The 17,925-nt window shown below is 41.6% G+C and overlaps 1 protein-coding gene across 1 annotated transcript; it reads right to left on the reverse strand.

Moving 5' to 3' along the window:
* Nucleotides 1-208: 208 nt before the first annotated feature.
* LOC306736361 (3'-5' exoribonuclease HELZ2-like) lies at nt 209-17,552 on the reverse strand (the record flags this gene model as incomplete). Its single annotated transcript, XM_079217989.1, has 20 exons — nt 209-1,024; nt 1,104-1,271; nt 1,529-1,685; nt 2,701-2,910; nt 3,112-3,258; nt 3,962-4,154; nt 5,013-5,144; nt 5,235-5,367; nt 5,448-5,514; nt 5,587-5,603; nt 5,686-5,811; nt 5,994-6,079; nt 6,240-9,636; nt 9,886-9,961; nt 10,112-10,904; nt 12,606-13,244; nt 13,336-13,850; nt 14,345-14,452; nt 15,171-15,354; nt 16,204-17,552. 20 exons carry the CDS (start codon nt 17,550-17,552, stop codon nt 912-914), a joined length of 8,610 nt encoding a protein of 2,869 aa, XP_079074115.1. The 3' UTR covers nt 209-911.
* Between the last annotated feature and the right edge of the window lie 373 nt (nt 17,553-17,925).

The raw sequence follows: 17,925 nt of genomic DNA on the forward strand, positions 1-17,925 counted from the left end.
AAAATAAAGCTGAAAAGTACTGAAATGTAAACCAGTGTAAACCTCACAACACTCAACACTGATTACTGTGTTTTATTAAAGTGCTTCAATGGTGAGAACAAAATATGTGTTGACAAATGTAATGTAATAGAATAAATAACTATTGCTCAGTTTACTTCGTATTAGTCCACACATAAAACCTCCAAGTTTCATAATATATTGTGCTCAGTGTTTTATTTGATCTTACAGGAAGTACCTTGTCTTAAAGTGAAAATTCCTATTATTGAAATAATGACATAAATACATCTGAAAATGTTGACTATGAATAGTGGACGTGCATCTCACTGTGTACATATCCCATTACGTCTCTCTGTCTTTTCCTTGTCTCTCTTGTTTACGTCAAAGTTTGTACCTTAATATAGGTCAATAAATCCCTGAACATTGCCAGCACTCCAGTCTGGCTGAAAAGCAGCCTTCATCCAGTCAATCACACATCATACATGTTATATTCAATGACAATGTTTTATTAAGAGTTCTGTAGCCGAAGCTAATCCCTGAACATATAAGAGCTTAAGGTATCAAAACAGAGTAGGTCAAACATTTCTTTAACAACGTTTCTTAATCACAAACATAAAAACCCTCTGAATCTGGACGTTTGGAATTTAAATGAGCACATCTAACAATATCATTCTAGATACAGTTGACCTAGAAGTTGTAGGATTTCCTATTTATATTCAATAGCAGAGAAAGTCAGAGCACATCAAATATAATATAAAAAAACTAAAATTTGCTGTAAAACTGTAAAAAGAGTACATCATAAGTTATGCCATTATAGACTTAACCTAAAATATGAACATGACGTTGTGCTGTTCTGTTCTTCTGGTCTGCTACTTATAGAAATCCAGTCCCTTAAAAGCGATGGATGAGTTCAGCTATGTGGCACCTTTCACGGAAATCTTGTCTGCAGTTGTCACTGCATTGTGACGCCTGTAGTGGGCCAGGAGACTCCTCCAACTTCTACTGCAGCTCAGCAACTCATGGTTCCCTTTGAGAGGACAGAAACATCTTGAGTTATGAGGCTCCATAGGAGTTTTGCGCTTTAAGCGTAGCAATAAGTGTCTTACCGATGATGCACAGGCCCTCCTTGGCCCTGGTGATGCCCACGTTGATCTGATTGGGATCGCCCACAAAGCCCAGATGTTTGGAAATCCAAGCGCCGTCTGGCTCTTTCTCAATGTCTTTACTTGGCAGAGAGCACACTGTGGAATAGATGACGTAACGCCATTCGCTTCCTAGAAGACAAAATATTGCATGGCACATGAAATGCAACTGTCTGTATGTACTACTTTATGAATTATGGTCTTAAATTCAAAATATGAGTTATAGTCATGAAATATGATGCGCTGCGTTAAACTGCCCACTGGGTATCACTGAGACGAGCTCAAACATACTAGTTACAAGCAATTATTCAGAATGTGCAGTTTTTTGTGCAGAAAAACATGTTTTCATTGAAGTTTAGCTACTTTACTCTCAATAAAGGATTGGTCACCTTGGCTTTTAGTGATTGTGGTGACAGTGATGTGCTCCATTTTCTTCTTCTTCAGCCCATCTTTTATTTCTGACACTTGGGCATTATAGGGTGTCAGAATCACAATGCTTTGCTGTTTGATTTTGGCGACCTTCACCAGCTGTTCAGCAATTTCAATCTGCAAAAGAACAAAAGCAAAAAACACTGTTTGTAATAATGAAGCCGGATTTCCATTCAATTGTCAAGCAAAGTTTTTAAATGTTGTAAAACAGTAATGTAAATCAGGAACATTTCCGTCAACTGGTTTGGATCGAATAAACTCGGCTACAGCGTAGTTTAGTCAGAAGTTGGAGTTATGGGCTACACATGGCTGTAATCCACCGGTAGACAGAGTAACAGAAGTAGAGCTACGAACCGGAAACAAAACAAATTGCCTTGTCCATCGAACCATTATTGATGATCAATCATGTGAGTTTAATATTCATGATTCAGAATGTATTCTTTTTTGTTTGTGATTCGGTGCATCAACTGTATTTTGACGAATGCAAAAGACATCTCAAGAGAGCATCCAAACCTGTTCGCTCAGTTGAAGAAGTTTTATTGAACTTGTTTTTTCCATACAGATTTTCTAATGCAATTCTTCAAAATGTGCATCAATATTCTAAAATGGAAACGCGGCATGTTTAAAGGGTTAACGGGTTAAAGTAGGGTTGGTAATCTTCTTCAAAAGCATTTTTGTTATAATTGTTCAAATATATTTTACATCTCCACAGCAATCAATAAGTCAAATGCCCTGTCCAAAAAAGAGAAGAGAAAAAAATCTGATTCTGTGGTGGTCACAGGACTGTAATAGGCCTGAATGGAATGATTGGACGGCCTCTGTCTGTCCACTACGTGCATTCTGTACACTCATTGCGTGTCACAAGCTGCTAGCTTGAGAGAAAGAAGCCCAAAAGGCAGTGTTGCCGACATTTTTGCTAGATTTAACAAAGTTTGGAGCTTATGTGATAAATAAATAAATACATTTGAAAAGAGTTGGTAACACTGGGTTGGTTATTTAGGTTGGATTGTTTTTCAAATCTAGTGTACTCTTGCTGGTTTCTCAACATTACCAGCCCCACCTTGTCATATCCTTATATTTGAATATCACTGTTTAAAATCAACAAGGAAACCAAGGGTGCCCAAAATAGTACCACTTTGACGCTCTCTTCCTTGTTGGCTTTAGAGTTCTCGTTCCCCTTGTCTGTGTTGACGACCAGACTGACGGTCTCTCCAATGATGTCCCCAAAAACAATTGGCATTATCTTGTCACCAACACGCAGGACGCTGCTGGGCTGCTCCACCCCAGTTTTCAGTTTTCCCTCGTAATATTCTTCTGACGGGAACTTGCATATGCTCTCATGCTATAAAGGCACATAATTCATAGTTATTGAACAATTTTTAATATTTAACTCAGACATATGGTAATACAATATTGCTGCTGTAAGTACATATGTATACAATATACTGTCATAATTCACATTACTGTATGTATATATATACATATATATATATATATATATATATATATATATATTTGTATAGTGTATATTTTATGTTCTCACCATTCTGTACTGGGTGTCCAGCATCACTGCCCTTTTCTGATGCATTGTATGGTAGCGTTCAAACAGAGACTTGGCCATCCCGAGCTTCTTCACACGCTCATTCTTCACAATGGGTTGTAACTGTTTGTGGTCCCCGATCAAAACAATCTGAAAGTGATATTTTATAACGTTACAGTCACTAACTAGTGTGACGATGCAAAAGGAGCCCCCCTACCTCTTGGAGAAGCTTTTTTGCTCTAGAAACAGACATGATTATATCAACAGATGACATTAATTACATCAAACAAAGGAAAATTGAAATGGCCAGTTATGTTTGAATATCAACAAGCCAATGATGACACATCATCAGGTAGATATACGTGTTTTGCTGCTGCGAGCAAACGTTTCCTTGGATGTAGTGACACAAAATGGGGAAAATAGTGTTTTTGAGGAAATATGACCCTGAATACATTCAATTTAGATTCATAATGGCAGGCAGAAATGGTCAGGGTAAGCAGAATATTACACCCGGCCAACTTGAATATGCTACTGTTTTCTGCCAAAATATGTTTTTAACAATCCGCTGTGGGCCTTACGTTACATAAGGTTGAGAACCCCTAGATTACCCTGCATGAACAGGATCAAAGCACTGCTGTGCACTAAGTTTCTTCAGTTTTTGACAAGGATTAGGCTAATAAAGATAAAAAGGTATTTTGACATTAAAACTTGTGCTTTAAAAATGTTGTTCCCGGACAGTATTTCATAAAGCAATGCACAAACACAGCAACATTCATCGTTAGCAAACAGACTTATTCTTACAGTGTTAATGGAAAGCACGAGCAGGATATTGATTGTGAAATGGAAAGCGTACCTTTTCTGGATTGTTGCAGACCAATGGGATCAAGGCCTGGGGTTCGGTGGCCATTGCACATTCATCAACGATGATCTGGCGTGCACTGACTGTGGAAGATAATATCGGGGTGGAAGACTGTGTACATGTGCACAGTATGATGTCATGCCGTTCAAGCTCATACTTCCGAGCGTCTCTGAGAAGATCTTTGTATCTAGGAAGAAAAACAATCCATATTAGTGCTGGACATTAAGTTCAAATATTGCTCGATTACTTGTTTCTTCTATTTTTTCACAAGATTTTGGTATGCAAATGTAGAAAATATAAATGACTAATAAACACAAGACAAGGATTGTCTTTGTGCAGACCCTGGGCAAAAGTGGTGCAAATCTGTTCTTTTTTGCACATATGTGAAACAGATGGAATCTGATCTTTTCCATTCTGATTTGGGCCACTTTCACATGCGGCTGTCATTTTAAAAATGAAACCTCCAATTAAACAGCGACTTTTACGTCCTTTTAGGTTGAAATCCGTCACAGTTCTGCACTGGCAGGAGTTACTCGGTGAATACAAATATGGAAGACTGCGGCAATGGAGTAGTCAGTGGTGGGACAGTATTTGTATTGTATTGTAAGTGTTTGGGGTGACTCTTCTGTACAATTTTGGATGAAATCTGATTCACTCCTGGCTTCGACTTTGAACTGCCACACACCTCTGTACAGAAGAAGCAATTGCTGCAAAAAAAACCCACTGACTTCAGTGACCTCCATGTTTGTGTCTGTACAACAGCTATGTGTGACGTCTTTGTTATTCTTTGACGTGACCAGTTCACCATGGAATCTAATTTTGGCCCAAACATAACAGCCAAACAAAAATGTCTGATCTGAGCAATGGAGGTGGGGAAGTTAATTAGAGGTTTATTTGCCAAACCAACTAGTTAGTCATTATCCTTGAAGTCCTCTTTTCTTGTAAAACCTGAAAACACGGTTTATTCCGCAGATTTTGTAGAAACTAGTAAGTGAGTATCATGCAGCTTTAAAGTGTGTTAAACCAGCAGTGCATCTGAACTTACTCTTTCACTTCTTGAGCAGTCAGCTCGTTTTCTTTTTTCTCAAGGGCAAGTTTAATGCGTTGATCAAAAACTTTTATTTTGCCAGAGGAAGGGTTTTGGTCCTGTCGCATGAGGTGATGCAGGGTGATGCTCCTAAAACCATGTCAAATATGCCAGTGTTGGTTAATAATTAAAGACATTATTTAAAAAACTGAATCTCATCAACTGGTGTGATTATTATACTTGAGCTCCTCTTTGGCGCGTTCTTGGCGGTGTGACCTCCGGGTGCTGTCGGGATAAGGGTAATCAAGCATCTCCACTTGTTGGCTGTACACCCTGAGGGGCCGTAGTCTGTTCCCAAACTTCAACAAGTACTCTGTGATGACAGTAAATCGTGGATTATAGAAACAGAAAGAAATTATGCGGAAATTTAAGTAGAGAAACAAAGTAACTTGCCTGCAACAACATCCACAGACTTGTTGGACGGGCCGCAGTAAAGAACGACTTCCTTCTTGTTCTCATCCTTTGGGTCAATTAATATCCTTGGGTTTGTACAGTTCAGCTCAAAGAAACAGAAGACTATGTAAACACCTACCACTGTCTTTCCAGTTCCTAAGAAACAAATGGGGAAAAATGGGGTTAGCCTTTGCAGAAAATATGAAGCATCAGGGTGATTAAAAGTTCCAGCTCTTACCAGGTGGTCCCTGAATGATTGTGAAGGTTTGATTTAGAGCTTTCCCCACAGCAAGATGCTGACTGGAGTTAAACTCTGGTAGTCCCTCTGGTAACCCTCTCCTCAAGCTTTGCCACCTTGGTTCGACTGCAAAGACAAAAGGACTTTTTTTTTTTTGCACACAAAACAAAAAAGCAATTGAATCAAACTTAAAACACAATACACAGTAGGAATGTACAACTTGTGTTATGTGTATTCTCATGTGTGACACACATTGATACAAATAGTTAAAGTCAATGCAACTGTCTACTGCTTACAACGGCACATACCTTCTCTTGGAATGTGTTTTCCAAGTGCTATTGCCATGACAAGTACAGATCTAGATGGTATTTTCCTCACAGCATCTTCTTTCCGGCTACAACAAGAAAGAAGTGCATGTCAACTGTTTGATCTGAAACTGAAAAACGTCTAACAACATATAACCTCAATGCCAATGCAAGACAAATTAGAGAGAGAAAGAATGAACAGTCAAATTGAACTCTAGTAAGGCCAAAGTGAACTTTACTTGTACTTACATGTCAGGTACGAGCTTTGGAATTATTTCCACTGTGAAACAAGTGTTTCTCTGAAGGACACAATTAGGAGTGGGCTCCATCGGCAGGTGATTGACATAGAACTGCACTGTACTTCCTTCATTTGGAGGCTTCTTCCGTTGTTCTACTTGTGTTGTGACTCCGTGGGCCACCCATGTAAACAGTTTGGGGTCCACCAGTGCAGCATGCTCCGGGGTTGAAGGCAACTTCAAACCTCTTTTCCGTATGCACAGTAAGCACTTTGACAGGTTACATTCAATGGCCCATTCATTGATCCATGCTATTGGTAAGAAGAAGCTTCCTGTTAGTGTGCCTTCCTGCTTTTGAGTGAAGTTTACCTCCAGGTTCTCGATGACTATGCAGTCATTTTCATCCACTGCATTGGAAGCAGATTCCATCTCACACATCGGTTCCCATATCCGTACGTACTCTGCGGAGTCGTTGTAAGAACTCCTTGACGGATCGTCTGCAGATCTGGAGAAGCATGTGATAGGGCTGTGGACATGATGCACACAAATCTCAAACTTTGGTTTAATGCGCACCAACTGAACAGCAGGCATGTGATAACCTCTTTTGAGCTCTGTTGCCATTTGGATCTGAAGGGTGTCACCTCTCTGCAACTTAAGCTTGACGACAACCTCATGCTCCTTCTGTTCCTTTTGCTTCTCGTTGGTACATGAGTTAGTCTTGGAATGAGGCACCATAGCGGGTTGAGGCAGGGTTTTGAGTTTTTCCAGTCGCTTCGTATTAGCCTCCATTGTGAGAGACTTTGTAAGATCCCAGTTTTTTGTTTCAACAGCTTCAATAGTGGCCTTCCATACTGTCAGTGGAAGCTCAATGCAGGGCTCACAGCCTGGCATTTTCAGCTCTTGGTGGATTTGCATGTTGTCAGCTGCGTAGATTCGCTTGTTCCATGTGAGAGTGACGCAGTTGGTTTCTTCATCAAAAAGTGGTTGGTCGCACAATTGTAAATCTCTGTACATAATTGACACACTCTCTGCAAATACATTCTTGTTAAAAGGAAATGCCACTGCTAAACAGTCTCTGTTGGGACTAACAAAGCCTAACTTTGAAGCACTTTGCTTTTTCATGCTCACTGCATAGCGGATCTGCTCAACCTTTTGGTCATACGCCTTGACATCCTTGAGGTTCTTCTCAAATTGACTGCACAAAGTCATAATCTCTAAGGGAGTGTATTGGACATCCCTCTTGCATATGAAGGAGTGCAAAAGTCTCTGCAAGATGATGTCCATGTACCGCCGTATTGGTGAGGATGCTTGGGTGTAGGACAATAAGTTCAGAGAGTAATGCCCGACCTGTGCTTCGCTAGAGGAGTTGGAACAGAGGACTTCAGCTTTACTGAGGCACCTCCTGAACTGATCAATGACTGGCTGGAGCTGAGGGTGGATGTCATCTGCAGCAATCAGGTCCACCATACTGTCTATATCACCTGATCTGGCAGCTGCCTCGATACCTTCCCACACTTCTGTGAGTATGTGGAAGTTTTCACAGTTTGGGGCTTGTTCGTCGTGGTCAACTTTGTGCCGCACATGAAAAGACAGTGATATTAATCCTCCGAATTCCTTCTTGAATTCTTCGATCTTTTCAGGAGCTGGTGGTCCTTGACAGCGAAGGGGTGTGCAATTCATGGTCTTCTCAAAACCAATCAATTCCGTAGACGCAAGTGCATTGAATAACAAACTCAGCTCTTCAATCATCAGATTGGCTTTGCGCTTTCCGGGCAATCTATCATCATCAGGTTGAGAGTAAGCCCAATCCACAAGCCTCAACTTCCTTTGGGCTTTTGCAAAACAATAAGCCACTGTCACACAGTCTTCTTTAGAGTCAAATCTCGGCCCGTCTCCATATCTTTTGGTGATTATGTCCCCTGCCTCTTTATAAGACAACTTCCAATTAGACTCGATCAATGACAGCTTGAATTCGGGCTTTCCAATGATCTCATGTGTTTGTTTTTTTACTTTGAACATTAATGAGACCACCCTGCAAACTTTATTTGGCAGAAGACTGAAAAGTTCAGTATCGGCTTTGGGGAACATATGCACAGGATCTTCCTTACTGCAGTAATACGTAGCTCCACGTTGTTTTGCAACCTCATCCAATTCACTACTTGGACTCACAAAGCTTGCCACATCTGCAATATGGACTCCCAACTCATACTCATGATCTCCAATTTCCCTGACACTGATGGCGTCATCCAAGTCTTTTGCATGTTTTGGATCAACAGTGAAAGTAAAGACTTTCTTTATGTCCTGTCTGTGTTTCCTGTCTACATCTACAGAGGAGAGTACCTCGTCTGATTTACATGTATTGGGTGCAACTTTGAACTCTTCATTCAGGATCTGTAGTCCAGCCGGGAAAGAACTTCCGATTGGAAGAATATCTATGACGTACCCCAATGGAATATAGCATTGTTCTTTCCAGCTAATCACTTGCACCACAAATACATTGTTTTGTTTGAGGTTTTCGTTGAGACGTACATATGATGCACGTGTCCAATGTCCATTTATCTGCTCCCATATTGGAAGGAAGTTACGTCTTCTCTTGATCATCAGTATCCGTATTTTGGGTGCAGATTTTGTAATGGGCATCATTGTCCTTTTAACAAATATGCTGTCCGAATTTTGGCTTGATTTGCTGTGATCCTCATCCTCAAGCACGCACACAAGTACACGAGCCGATTCAGCTTCCTTGGTGATGCTGACCACTCTTGTTGTTTGTACGACCACTTCGTCCCCACTGAAGACCTTTCCCAGGTTTGCCCTTCCCTTGATGCTGATACGTGTGGCGGGGTTATGAAATGGTACGACATAACCTTTGTTAAATGTCTCCCTGATCAACTTTCCTTGCATGTACATCTCTGGTTGTTTTTCACACAACTCCAAAAGGTCTGTATCGACATCACTGACATTGTATGATGATCTTGACTTGTGGTTGTCAAAGTCTTTCAGATTCAGTCTGTCGTCTTCTGAACTACATCCTGGTTTCAGCTGTTCATATTCATCTTTCAGCTCTTGGAGAATTGCATCGTTGAGAGTGTTGCTCTCATCCACATGTTCAGACTTTTGAAACCTTGTAGTTTCCATGATATCTTTTTCAAAGAAATCTTTGGTGAAATGCTGCGGTGCAACACTGTTGTTGCTGATGCAGTGGTCTACGTAGCTCTTCCAGACCCCTGAGCATTTCCCAAAGCAACAGAGAGCAGCAGCATCTCCCACCACAACCACTTGGGACTGGGCCCGAGTCATTGCAGTGTTCAACACACGGGCATCATTGAACAGCTCCAGACCAGGCAGGTGAGATGTTTGTAGGCTGTCGCGTGTTTGCACTGCTGTTATTATGACTGCCCTGAACTGTTTGCCTGTTAACACATGAAGACAATTCACATTAAGTAATTAATTTAAGTATAAGGTCAAATAAATATATATTTGTATTCATCTATTTATTTTTGGTTGAACCACTCCAAGTTCTACCAGACAAGTTCTTAAGAACAAATTGTTATTTAAAATTAAAATAAAAAACTTATACTGAAATAGTCAGACAGGTGTGCTAGTTAGCCAACCTCCATGAGTAGCATAATAGCATAATCATCTAGGAATTCTAAAACTACCTTGTACGTTTGCGAGATTCTCAACATGGACATCAGCAAGGCCTCTTCTAGAAAGTCTTGTCCTAATTTGCCGAACCTAATGATCAAAAGAAACAATCGAGATAATTGAACCATTACAACTCTGACCATATATAACATGACAATTCAAATACATTCATGCAGAAATCTTCACTGTATCATTGATGTAATTATGGTTCAACTAAACAACTAAAAAGTTGTGATTTACCTGAGCTCCCTCTGATAGGATGCAGATTGATCTTTGGTCCTTGATCCCCCAGGTCTGTGGCCAGTGTTTGAGAATCTCCTGTACTTCTTCAACCACTCTGCCAACCTCGTCTTTGTTATACCATGACATGGACCCAGTGTCCAAGACACACTCTCCCCGGACATGGTGAAACTTTAGGGCATGGCCACTTTCAGGAGCCGGAACGTTTCCAATGGCTTTGATAACATCATTCTTACCAACGTAGAAATGGGTGGACACAAACGCCACAATTTCTTTGGTGGAGCGGTAGTTTTCACTGAAAATGATTCTACTATTCAGGGCCGCGTCACACTTTTGGCCTTGATAGTAGTGGAACAAGCGATTGAGGAGTGTGTGATTTGAACGGTGGTGATCATCAACTGAGAAAAGCTTGGGTCCCATTTGCATGTGATCTCCAGCTAAAACAACTCTGGCGTTTGGCCCAGCAAGGCCAAGAGCCATCAACGCTTCACATTCCAGCATCTGAGAGGCTTCATCAATGAGTATGTGGGTGAAATATCCCTCTGGGAGCTTGAGGTCATGCAGCTTTTTTGCCAGTGTCGTGGTGGTTATGACTATTCTGTGGCAATCTAGGGCAGCTTTTGTAGGTGGTAAAAACTGTCCATCTTCCGAAAGCAAACAGTATTTCCGAGTAATCGCATCTGTGGCAAACAAAGCACTTTTTTTGTTTGCTTTTATTCGAATTGGCCTCATCACATTATTTTTCTGGTCGATGAATGGGTGTAAGTGTTCTTTGACATACAGATCTGCAGAGCTGAAAGGAAACAAACATGTCGAGAACAGTGTTGGTGTTGTTATGTGTAGTTTTCAACCAGATACACAGCAAGAAAATGTATGTTTCCAGACAAGAAAACCCCATGTGCCAGAAAATTAAATTAAATTAAAAAAAAAGTAATACTTTTAAACTCTAATACGGTGCATGGCATGGCTGCCCACTTGAAACATTATGACAGAAATTGACAGCAATTAGTTTCTGTTCAGTGCCCATCAAAAAGATTCCAATGTCCAATATTAAGACGTAACTAACAGAACAGGCACAAAAATAATAATAATAATAATAATAATAATAATAATATGGGTTTCTGCACCAAAAACACTGAATTTAGCAAATATATCTAGTGTTTAAACTAGGATATACAATTTACATAGTGTACTATATATGAAATAGGATCAAGCTATGTTCTAGTATTTTTTTAAATTTTTAACGGGCAGTGGTCCTTAGTTTGGCCCGCCGGGTTTAGATCAAAGAGCATAGCCTAGATCAGGGATTCCCAAAGTGTGGTGCGCGCACCCTCAGGGGTGCGCGAGCTGCCTCTAGGGGGTGCGCGAGAGGAAAAATGAAATGGTGGTCTAATGGTGTAATAATTAATATTAAACATAATATAAAAAAAAAAAATTAAGTAGGATTTTTTAATTAGAAAATGTCCCTTTGTAAGATTTAAATTTAAAATTAAAAACGCACAATTTAATAATTAGATGCACTTCCGGTCCGGCCGCAAGACTGTCTTTTATGTACACACTAGCTAGCTTGTGCACCTAACGTCATTTCATTCATTCAGCAACATCCATGAAAATATGTTAAACTGGCTGAAATCGGGAAGCTGTCAGGTGGGACATCTGAAGCTATCAGTAATAAAAGAGGAGAGGGACACAGAGAGAGGGAGGAACCGGAGGCGAGAGAAACGGAGAGGTGCGTTGGGGAGAGACCGGGAGAAGAAATCGACCGGGAGTCGGAGAAAGAGGAGACAGAGGAGACCGAGACGGAGGAGACCGAGAAGGAGGAGACGGAGGAGACCGAGAAGGAGGAAGGGATGTCACAGACAAACCGGGAGCACAGAGGCCCATCGCGGAGTCAAGGTGAAAAAAGAGGAAACGAGAGTGAGCATCAGACTGGGAAAAAAAAGAGGAAATATGATGACAATTATCTGGGTCTGGGCTTCACTTGGATTGGCAATGCAGATTGCCCGAAGCCACAGTGCGTGTTGTGCAGTGAGGTTCTGGCTAACAGCTGTCTGAAGCCTCTTATTTGCGCCGCCACCTGCATTTAAAAAGCGCGCATGAAAGGCGCGCTGTACCATAGGAAAACAATGGTTTTGCTAGCGACGCGTTTTTGAGAGTCGCGCCTGGTGTGAACGGCCCCTTATTGCTCTTTAAAAGTGACGCCTTGTGTAACTGAAATGTATACAGCGGACTAAATCTTGTAACAAACGCCACGCGCGAGCAAACAGTTCTCGCATTGGTCCGATTTTATGCGGCTATAAATAGGCTCTGTTGCGTTTTTTCTTTTTAAGATGTGGGGGATTGGGGGTGCGTGAACCCGGTCGGGATGTAGAAGGGGGTGCGTGGCCTAAAAAGTTTGGGAACCGCTGGCCTAGATTAATACTTGGGGAGCACCTGTCTATGAGAATCAATCAATCAATATTTAATTAATCACATTCTCAATATTATATATTACCTGTTGGTATGGGTGCAAATGAGCACTTTGTTGTGAGGCTGCTTACAAAGTTCTCTGGCTGCTTTAGCCAGGGTGAATGTTTTCCCAGTTCCAAACGGTCCATAGATGAGGAGCGGTGCTACACATTGTTGGCCATTGGAAGGACCTGTGATGAAGTCAATCGCTGACTGCTGCTTTGCATTCAGCTTCTCATAGCGGATGTTATTCACAGGAACTGCACAGTTTTGTAGGTCTGGCAGCACTCTTTTCTTATCAGGAAGGAGGTCTATGGTCTTGTGCATGGCGCAGAAGCTGTGGCGATCGAGCTGAAACTGCACCTCCATTTGATACGATTCATTACTTTTGAGTGCGAGATCCAAGCAACATTGTTCAGACAGCTTCAAATACATTTTGTTCTCGCTTGTTTTTTCTTTCAGAACGACGGCTTCATAGGCCTTGGAGTTTGAACCACTTGAAGATAAGGGGGCTACCAGGCTAGACTGGATGCTTCGTTTAAGGGCCTGTCCTTCAGGGGTGTCTAGTGTGAGATTACAAGGAATTGAGACGGCACAGAACAGTTCTCCCTGAGGAGCTATCTCCATGCCAAACTGTGTACTGTTCAACGTGTCCAATGTTGTAATTTCTCCACGAACATTTAGTCTGAAGTAAAAAAACAAAAGAAAGCCGTGGTTAGTACATATGTGCAATTTTAAACATCATAAAAGGAAAACGCTAAAGATAAGCATATTACCTTGAAACAACATGGTCCTCTGCCCGCTCCTCATTGTACAGGAAGTGGTGCATTCTTTCATTGTAGTTCTCATTATTCAGAGGTGTTTGGCTGTTGTGGGAGGATTTATACTGGAAGCTAATCTGTGGAGGCTTGTACTCCTTTAGCAGCTCCTCCTGTGCTTCTGTCCTGGTCGTACACGGGATGATAACCCTGTTCCCTCGATGCCAACGCTCGGCACTTTGAAAGGTGGCTCCGCGAACCAAAGTTGGTTGCTCAACGTCATCCAGTGACAGCTGGCCTACTCTTACTCTGAGTTTCTTCAACATCACTGGCCTCGTGTCAAAATCTAGCACCAGCCACTGGTCATACAGGCCGGGGTTGATGGATGTGAAGGACACGGTGATGTCGTAGGTCATGTCTTTACTGAGAAAGTGTTCACCTGAGGAGTAGATGCAGGGCTCAGAACCGAGGTCACCAAGGGTGAATGAAGCTCCCGGTTCCTGCTTCAGCAGCGCCACGTGCACAAGTTGTCTCTGTACACACAGAAAAGTGGCAAACAAGCATACCATAACATTACCGGGAGATGAACGAAAAAAGACATTTGACGACGAAGAGACACCAAGAGGAATAACAGAGTAGCTCGGCCAATACACAACATCTAACTTCTTATTTCCTAAACTTCTTAAACTGATCACATACACAGTGCTTGATCAATGCAGCATAGGTATTGTAAGTACATCTGAATACTAGACGGAAACAACATGCAGTTATTATTTTTATTCTTCCTATTTAAATTATTACTCTGTCATAGCTCTGTGATAAGACAAAAAAAAAACAACAGCAAAAGCTACATCTATTTCTAAGATGTAATATTCTCTAAGAGACTATTATTTAATGTTTGGACAGATTATTTTTCTTCTTGCTCATATATATTAACAAGAATAATCTCTCTTCTTTTAGGACTTCTGGCATACACTTTTGCATTTGTCACAGAAAATGTAAATAAGTCGTGTTGTAAAAATCTTACCTCTGTTTCAACTTGGAAGGTCCACTTCAGTGTTGCATTGATGTGTTCACACTCCACAGTTAATTCATCATCAGAAGAGATGCTGACATCGTCAACTTGTTCTGCAAGCTGTTGAAATAATGATTGTTATCGTGATTATTATATACATTATTATAGAGAAATAGTGAACTGTGATTTAGGGTGAAGAACTGAAGGGTAAACTGTCAGTTAGTAAAGTAAAAAAAAACATGTATTCTGTCAACTAACCAACTTTGATAGAAGCGACAAACTTGTATAATTAATTGATACACGTCTAGCTTTTGATATCTTTGGTCCTCAGACAATTTGGGCTTGACATGTTGTCCTTTTATGAAGGGAGAATTCTCTGGGAAGTAGAAATCTCTCACAAACTGTAACAATTACTAAACTGGGACAGATTTAAAGTACTAGAGACTATATCACAGTATCATACGTGCGTATATTTTATAAACTCTGCAATATACCGAGAGATTAGTGTCTTTGGTAGGCTCATATTTACCCACGATGCTTTAGGTCCTAATTCAGTATTATTTTTCAGGCATCTTTATCTCTACTGTAGTTTATGAAATGAAGAAAAATCACAAAAGCATCAGCGACAGATGCGCACTGTATGATCTGTGTACTTTTTTCTGCTCTTGTTATATCCTCATTTTATTTATAATATGCAAATGTTTTACAGCATTTTGCTTTGAGCATGTCTTTTCAGGCCTGACAGCCCCACAGCTTTTTTTCTTCTCAAGAGTGATAACGTTCGCTATGACCTCGGGATAAACTGTGAAGGAAAACCCGATTAGAGCTTTGTACTCACGATGTGTACTTCGTTACTGCTGTTTTTGTATTCCTCCAAGAGCCTTTCACTGTAGCACATGAGACCCTGGGCTCCGATGTTGTGTCTGATCTCCTTCTCCTCTTCAGCACGCATCAACCACTCCTGCAGCTCGTCCACAGAATGAGCTTTTGGGCACTTGTTGCCATATTCACACGTTTGTGGTCTAGGATGAAAGGGCAGTTATAACAAAACAATACAAAAAGGATCAAACTACCACTTTGGAATGCTAAAAAAAACATCAAATAAAAAGACATCTTTACCCATTTACCCCTACTATGTAGAAAACTGAAAAACATATTGCGACATCGCTTTCCTTGTCCTTTTCATAATTACATGAAAAAAACTGATGTTTCAAAGGACAATATTTCCCTTTTTGGCTCTAATAACTGAATGAAGCGGTTAAAATAAATTCACAAGCAAAGAAAAAACAGTGAAGAGGTGTCAGTGTTGTCCAGCAGAAGGCAGCGCAGACCTGCTGATACTAAATTCCAAGCACTGGGATGGACACACAATGTCCATGAGAAATACTTCACTAAGTTATTAAACACAAAAAACTCAAAAATCATCATCCTTTCCACATGTTTTAAATGTACTTGTGTCAAATAGATTTAACAATGAGTGTTGTATTGCAGTCTCATGTTTGATCTGTGTTCCGTTGTGCATTTCAATACCTCACCACATTACTCTATTAGTTTGGATTTATTTCAAACTGTGAGGACTTGTTGTGTAGTGCATTGGTGGACAAAAACGTCCATCAGCACCGCGACTGAGGTCCAACTTTGCCTTTTAAATAATATGTCTGGCGATGTTTTATGTTTTTTCTTATTGTAAACAAATCTCAGGAAAAGACACAAACCAGCAATTAATATACACAAACAAGTTCTATGAGTGTATCAACGCCTGATATATACTCTACCTCTTCAAAAACAGATGGGTTAAGTTCTGAGTGAATTAACATAGTGGGACAAGAATCGACAGTGTGGTTGTCAAACATGTAAAAAGAGTTGTCTACCTCTCACACAGCCACAGCTCAGATCGGTGGCCGTGCGGGGGCTGTCGTCCTCTCCACCTGGTGGTGGTGTCCTCGGAGAGTAACTGGGCATGCTCCAAAGAGCTGCAGTGCTTGTAGAAGCTCTCCGGAGAGGAAAGGGCCAGGAGGCAAACTTTGCAATACATGGTGACCTTCCTGTGCTCCGTCTGGGCCCCCCGGCTCATCTGGAGGAGGTGAGGCCGCACGGAGAGCCCACTGTGCTCCGCTTTCCACACGGCCATCTCCACCTCGCTCTGGGCGGACTGGCAGCGGCTGGCCTCGTGCCAGCAGGGCTTTCCCTGCCTGACGTGGCTGCAGTACGTAAACTTACAGTTCGGTTGAAGAGGGCGCACCTGGCTGTAGACGTGCTTTCTGTTTTCTGACAGGTGATGAACTAAGACTGGGTTCCAGGTGTGCGCTGCATCTGCTGAGCAAGTGGAATTCCACCTTTTGGCTGTCAGTTTCTGTGGGCGTTCGTGAAAGCAGTCCTTGCAGAACTCCACAAATCCGCCTGAAAACTGCTGCCGTATGCTTTCAGCTGCACTTTCGGGTGTCATCTTAATAAGCTCAGACTCAATTACAAGTCTGATTAACTCTTCCTGATCGATGCGTCTGTCTCTAACGTAGTTCCATACCGCGGCCTCTTCACAGCTCCTGGCATAAGTGCATTCCTGTCCGTGTCGTGTACATCCAACGCCCTCGTTGAAGAAATGACACTCTTGGTAGAGAACATTCTGACCAAACTGTCCACATGTGGGCCGCTCAGAGACAGGCCTCCACTGATCAGAGGTTCTGTCTTGAGCTAAAAGCAGATTTCTACTGCACTTGTGATTCACTGACTGAACTGTGTATGTTATTTCCTTCTCCTTCACAGAACACTGATCACACACAGCCTTCAAAACCAGAGTTGTCAAGAGGTCACCCAGTGGTTCCTCATTATCAGGCAGATCAGCTCCTCTCTCAGACTGAACTATGAGATTACAGAGGAGCATGTGGTCCACGCTGTGGTACTTTTCAAACATCCAAACGGCGGCTTCCTCGTCACTTCTGGCGAAGGTGCACCGGTTCTTGTGGAACGAGCATCCAGAGCCCTCCACGAAGAAGTAGCATTTCTCATATTTACTCGGATTTGGAAACTTGGGCCGCCTGGAGACTGGCCTCCATTTGTTGCCACCTTTGGATCTGCATAGCAGGAGATCGCGTGCACACTTGTGGTCGACCGATTTCAACGAATACGTAACTTCTTTCTCCTTGACAGAGCACTGAGTGCATGCAAGTTTGAGGTCATGTGTCGATAAAAGAGGAGCCAGTTTAGATTTAGTAGCTGACATTGTGATACTTTCATAATGCGGAAGACAGTGCCTGGATTCAAAACTGCAGATTGTAGTATTTTGGTTGCAGCTAGTCACAATAGACCCAGATTTAGTTACAAGTCTGATTAACCAAGGCACGCACTAAGGGACCCGTGACAGAATAAAGCTGGATCAACTTGTCTGTGGCTAAACTGAAGGCCAGAGTCTGATAAATGTCCAACTTTGCTTGGAGCAGTCTGAAAAAGAAAACAGTCGAGAAGAGCTTGATGAGAAATGTGCTCAATATATTCAATTCAGAAGCAGTGAGCACCAAGCGGGATTTCAATGTTGATTTCTCGATGAACACTGGGTGATATTTGGTCTGAACGTCTAATCTAAGACCTATTTTCGC

Source organism: Taurulus bubalis, assembly GCF_910589615.1.
Source record: "Taurulus bubalis genome assembly, chromosome: 5".
In the NCBI taxonomy this organism is placed as follows: domain Eukaryota; kingdom Metazoa; phylum Chordata; class Actinopteri; order Perciformes; family Cottidae; genus Taurulus; species Taurulus bubalis.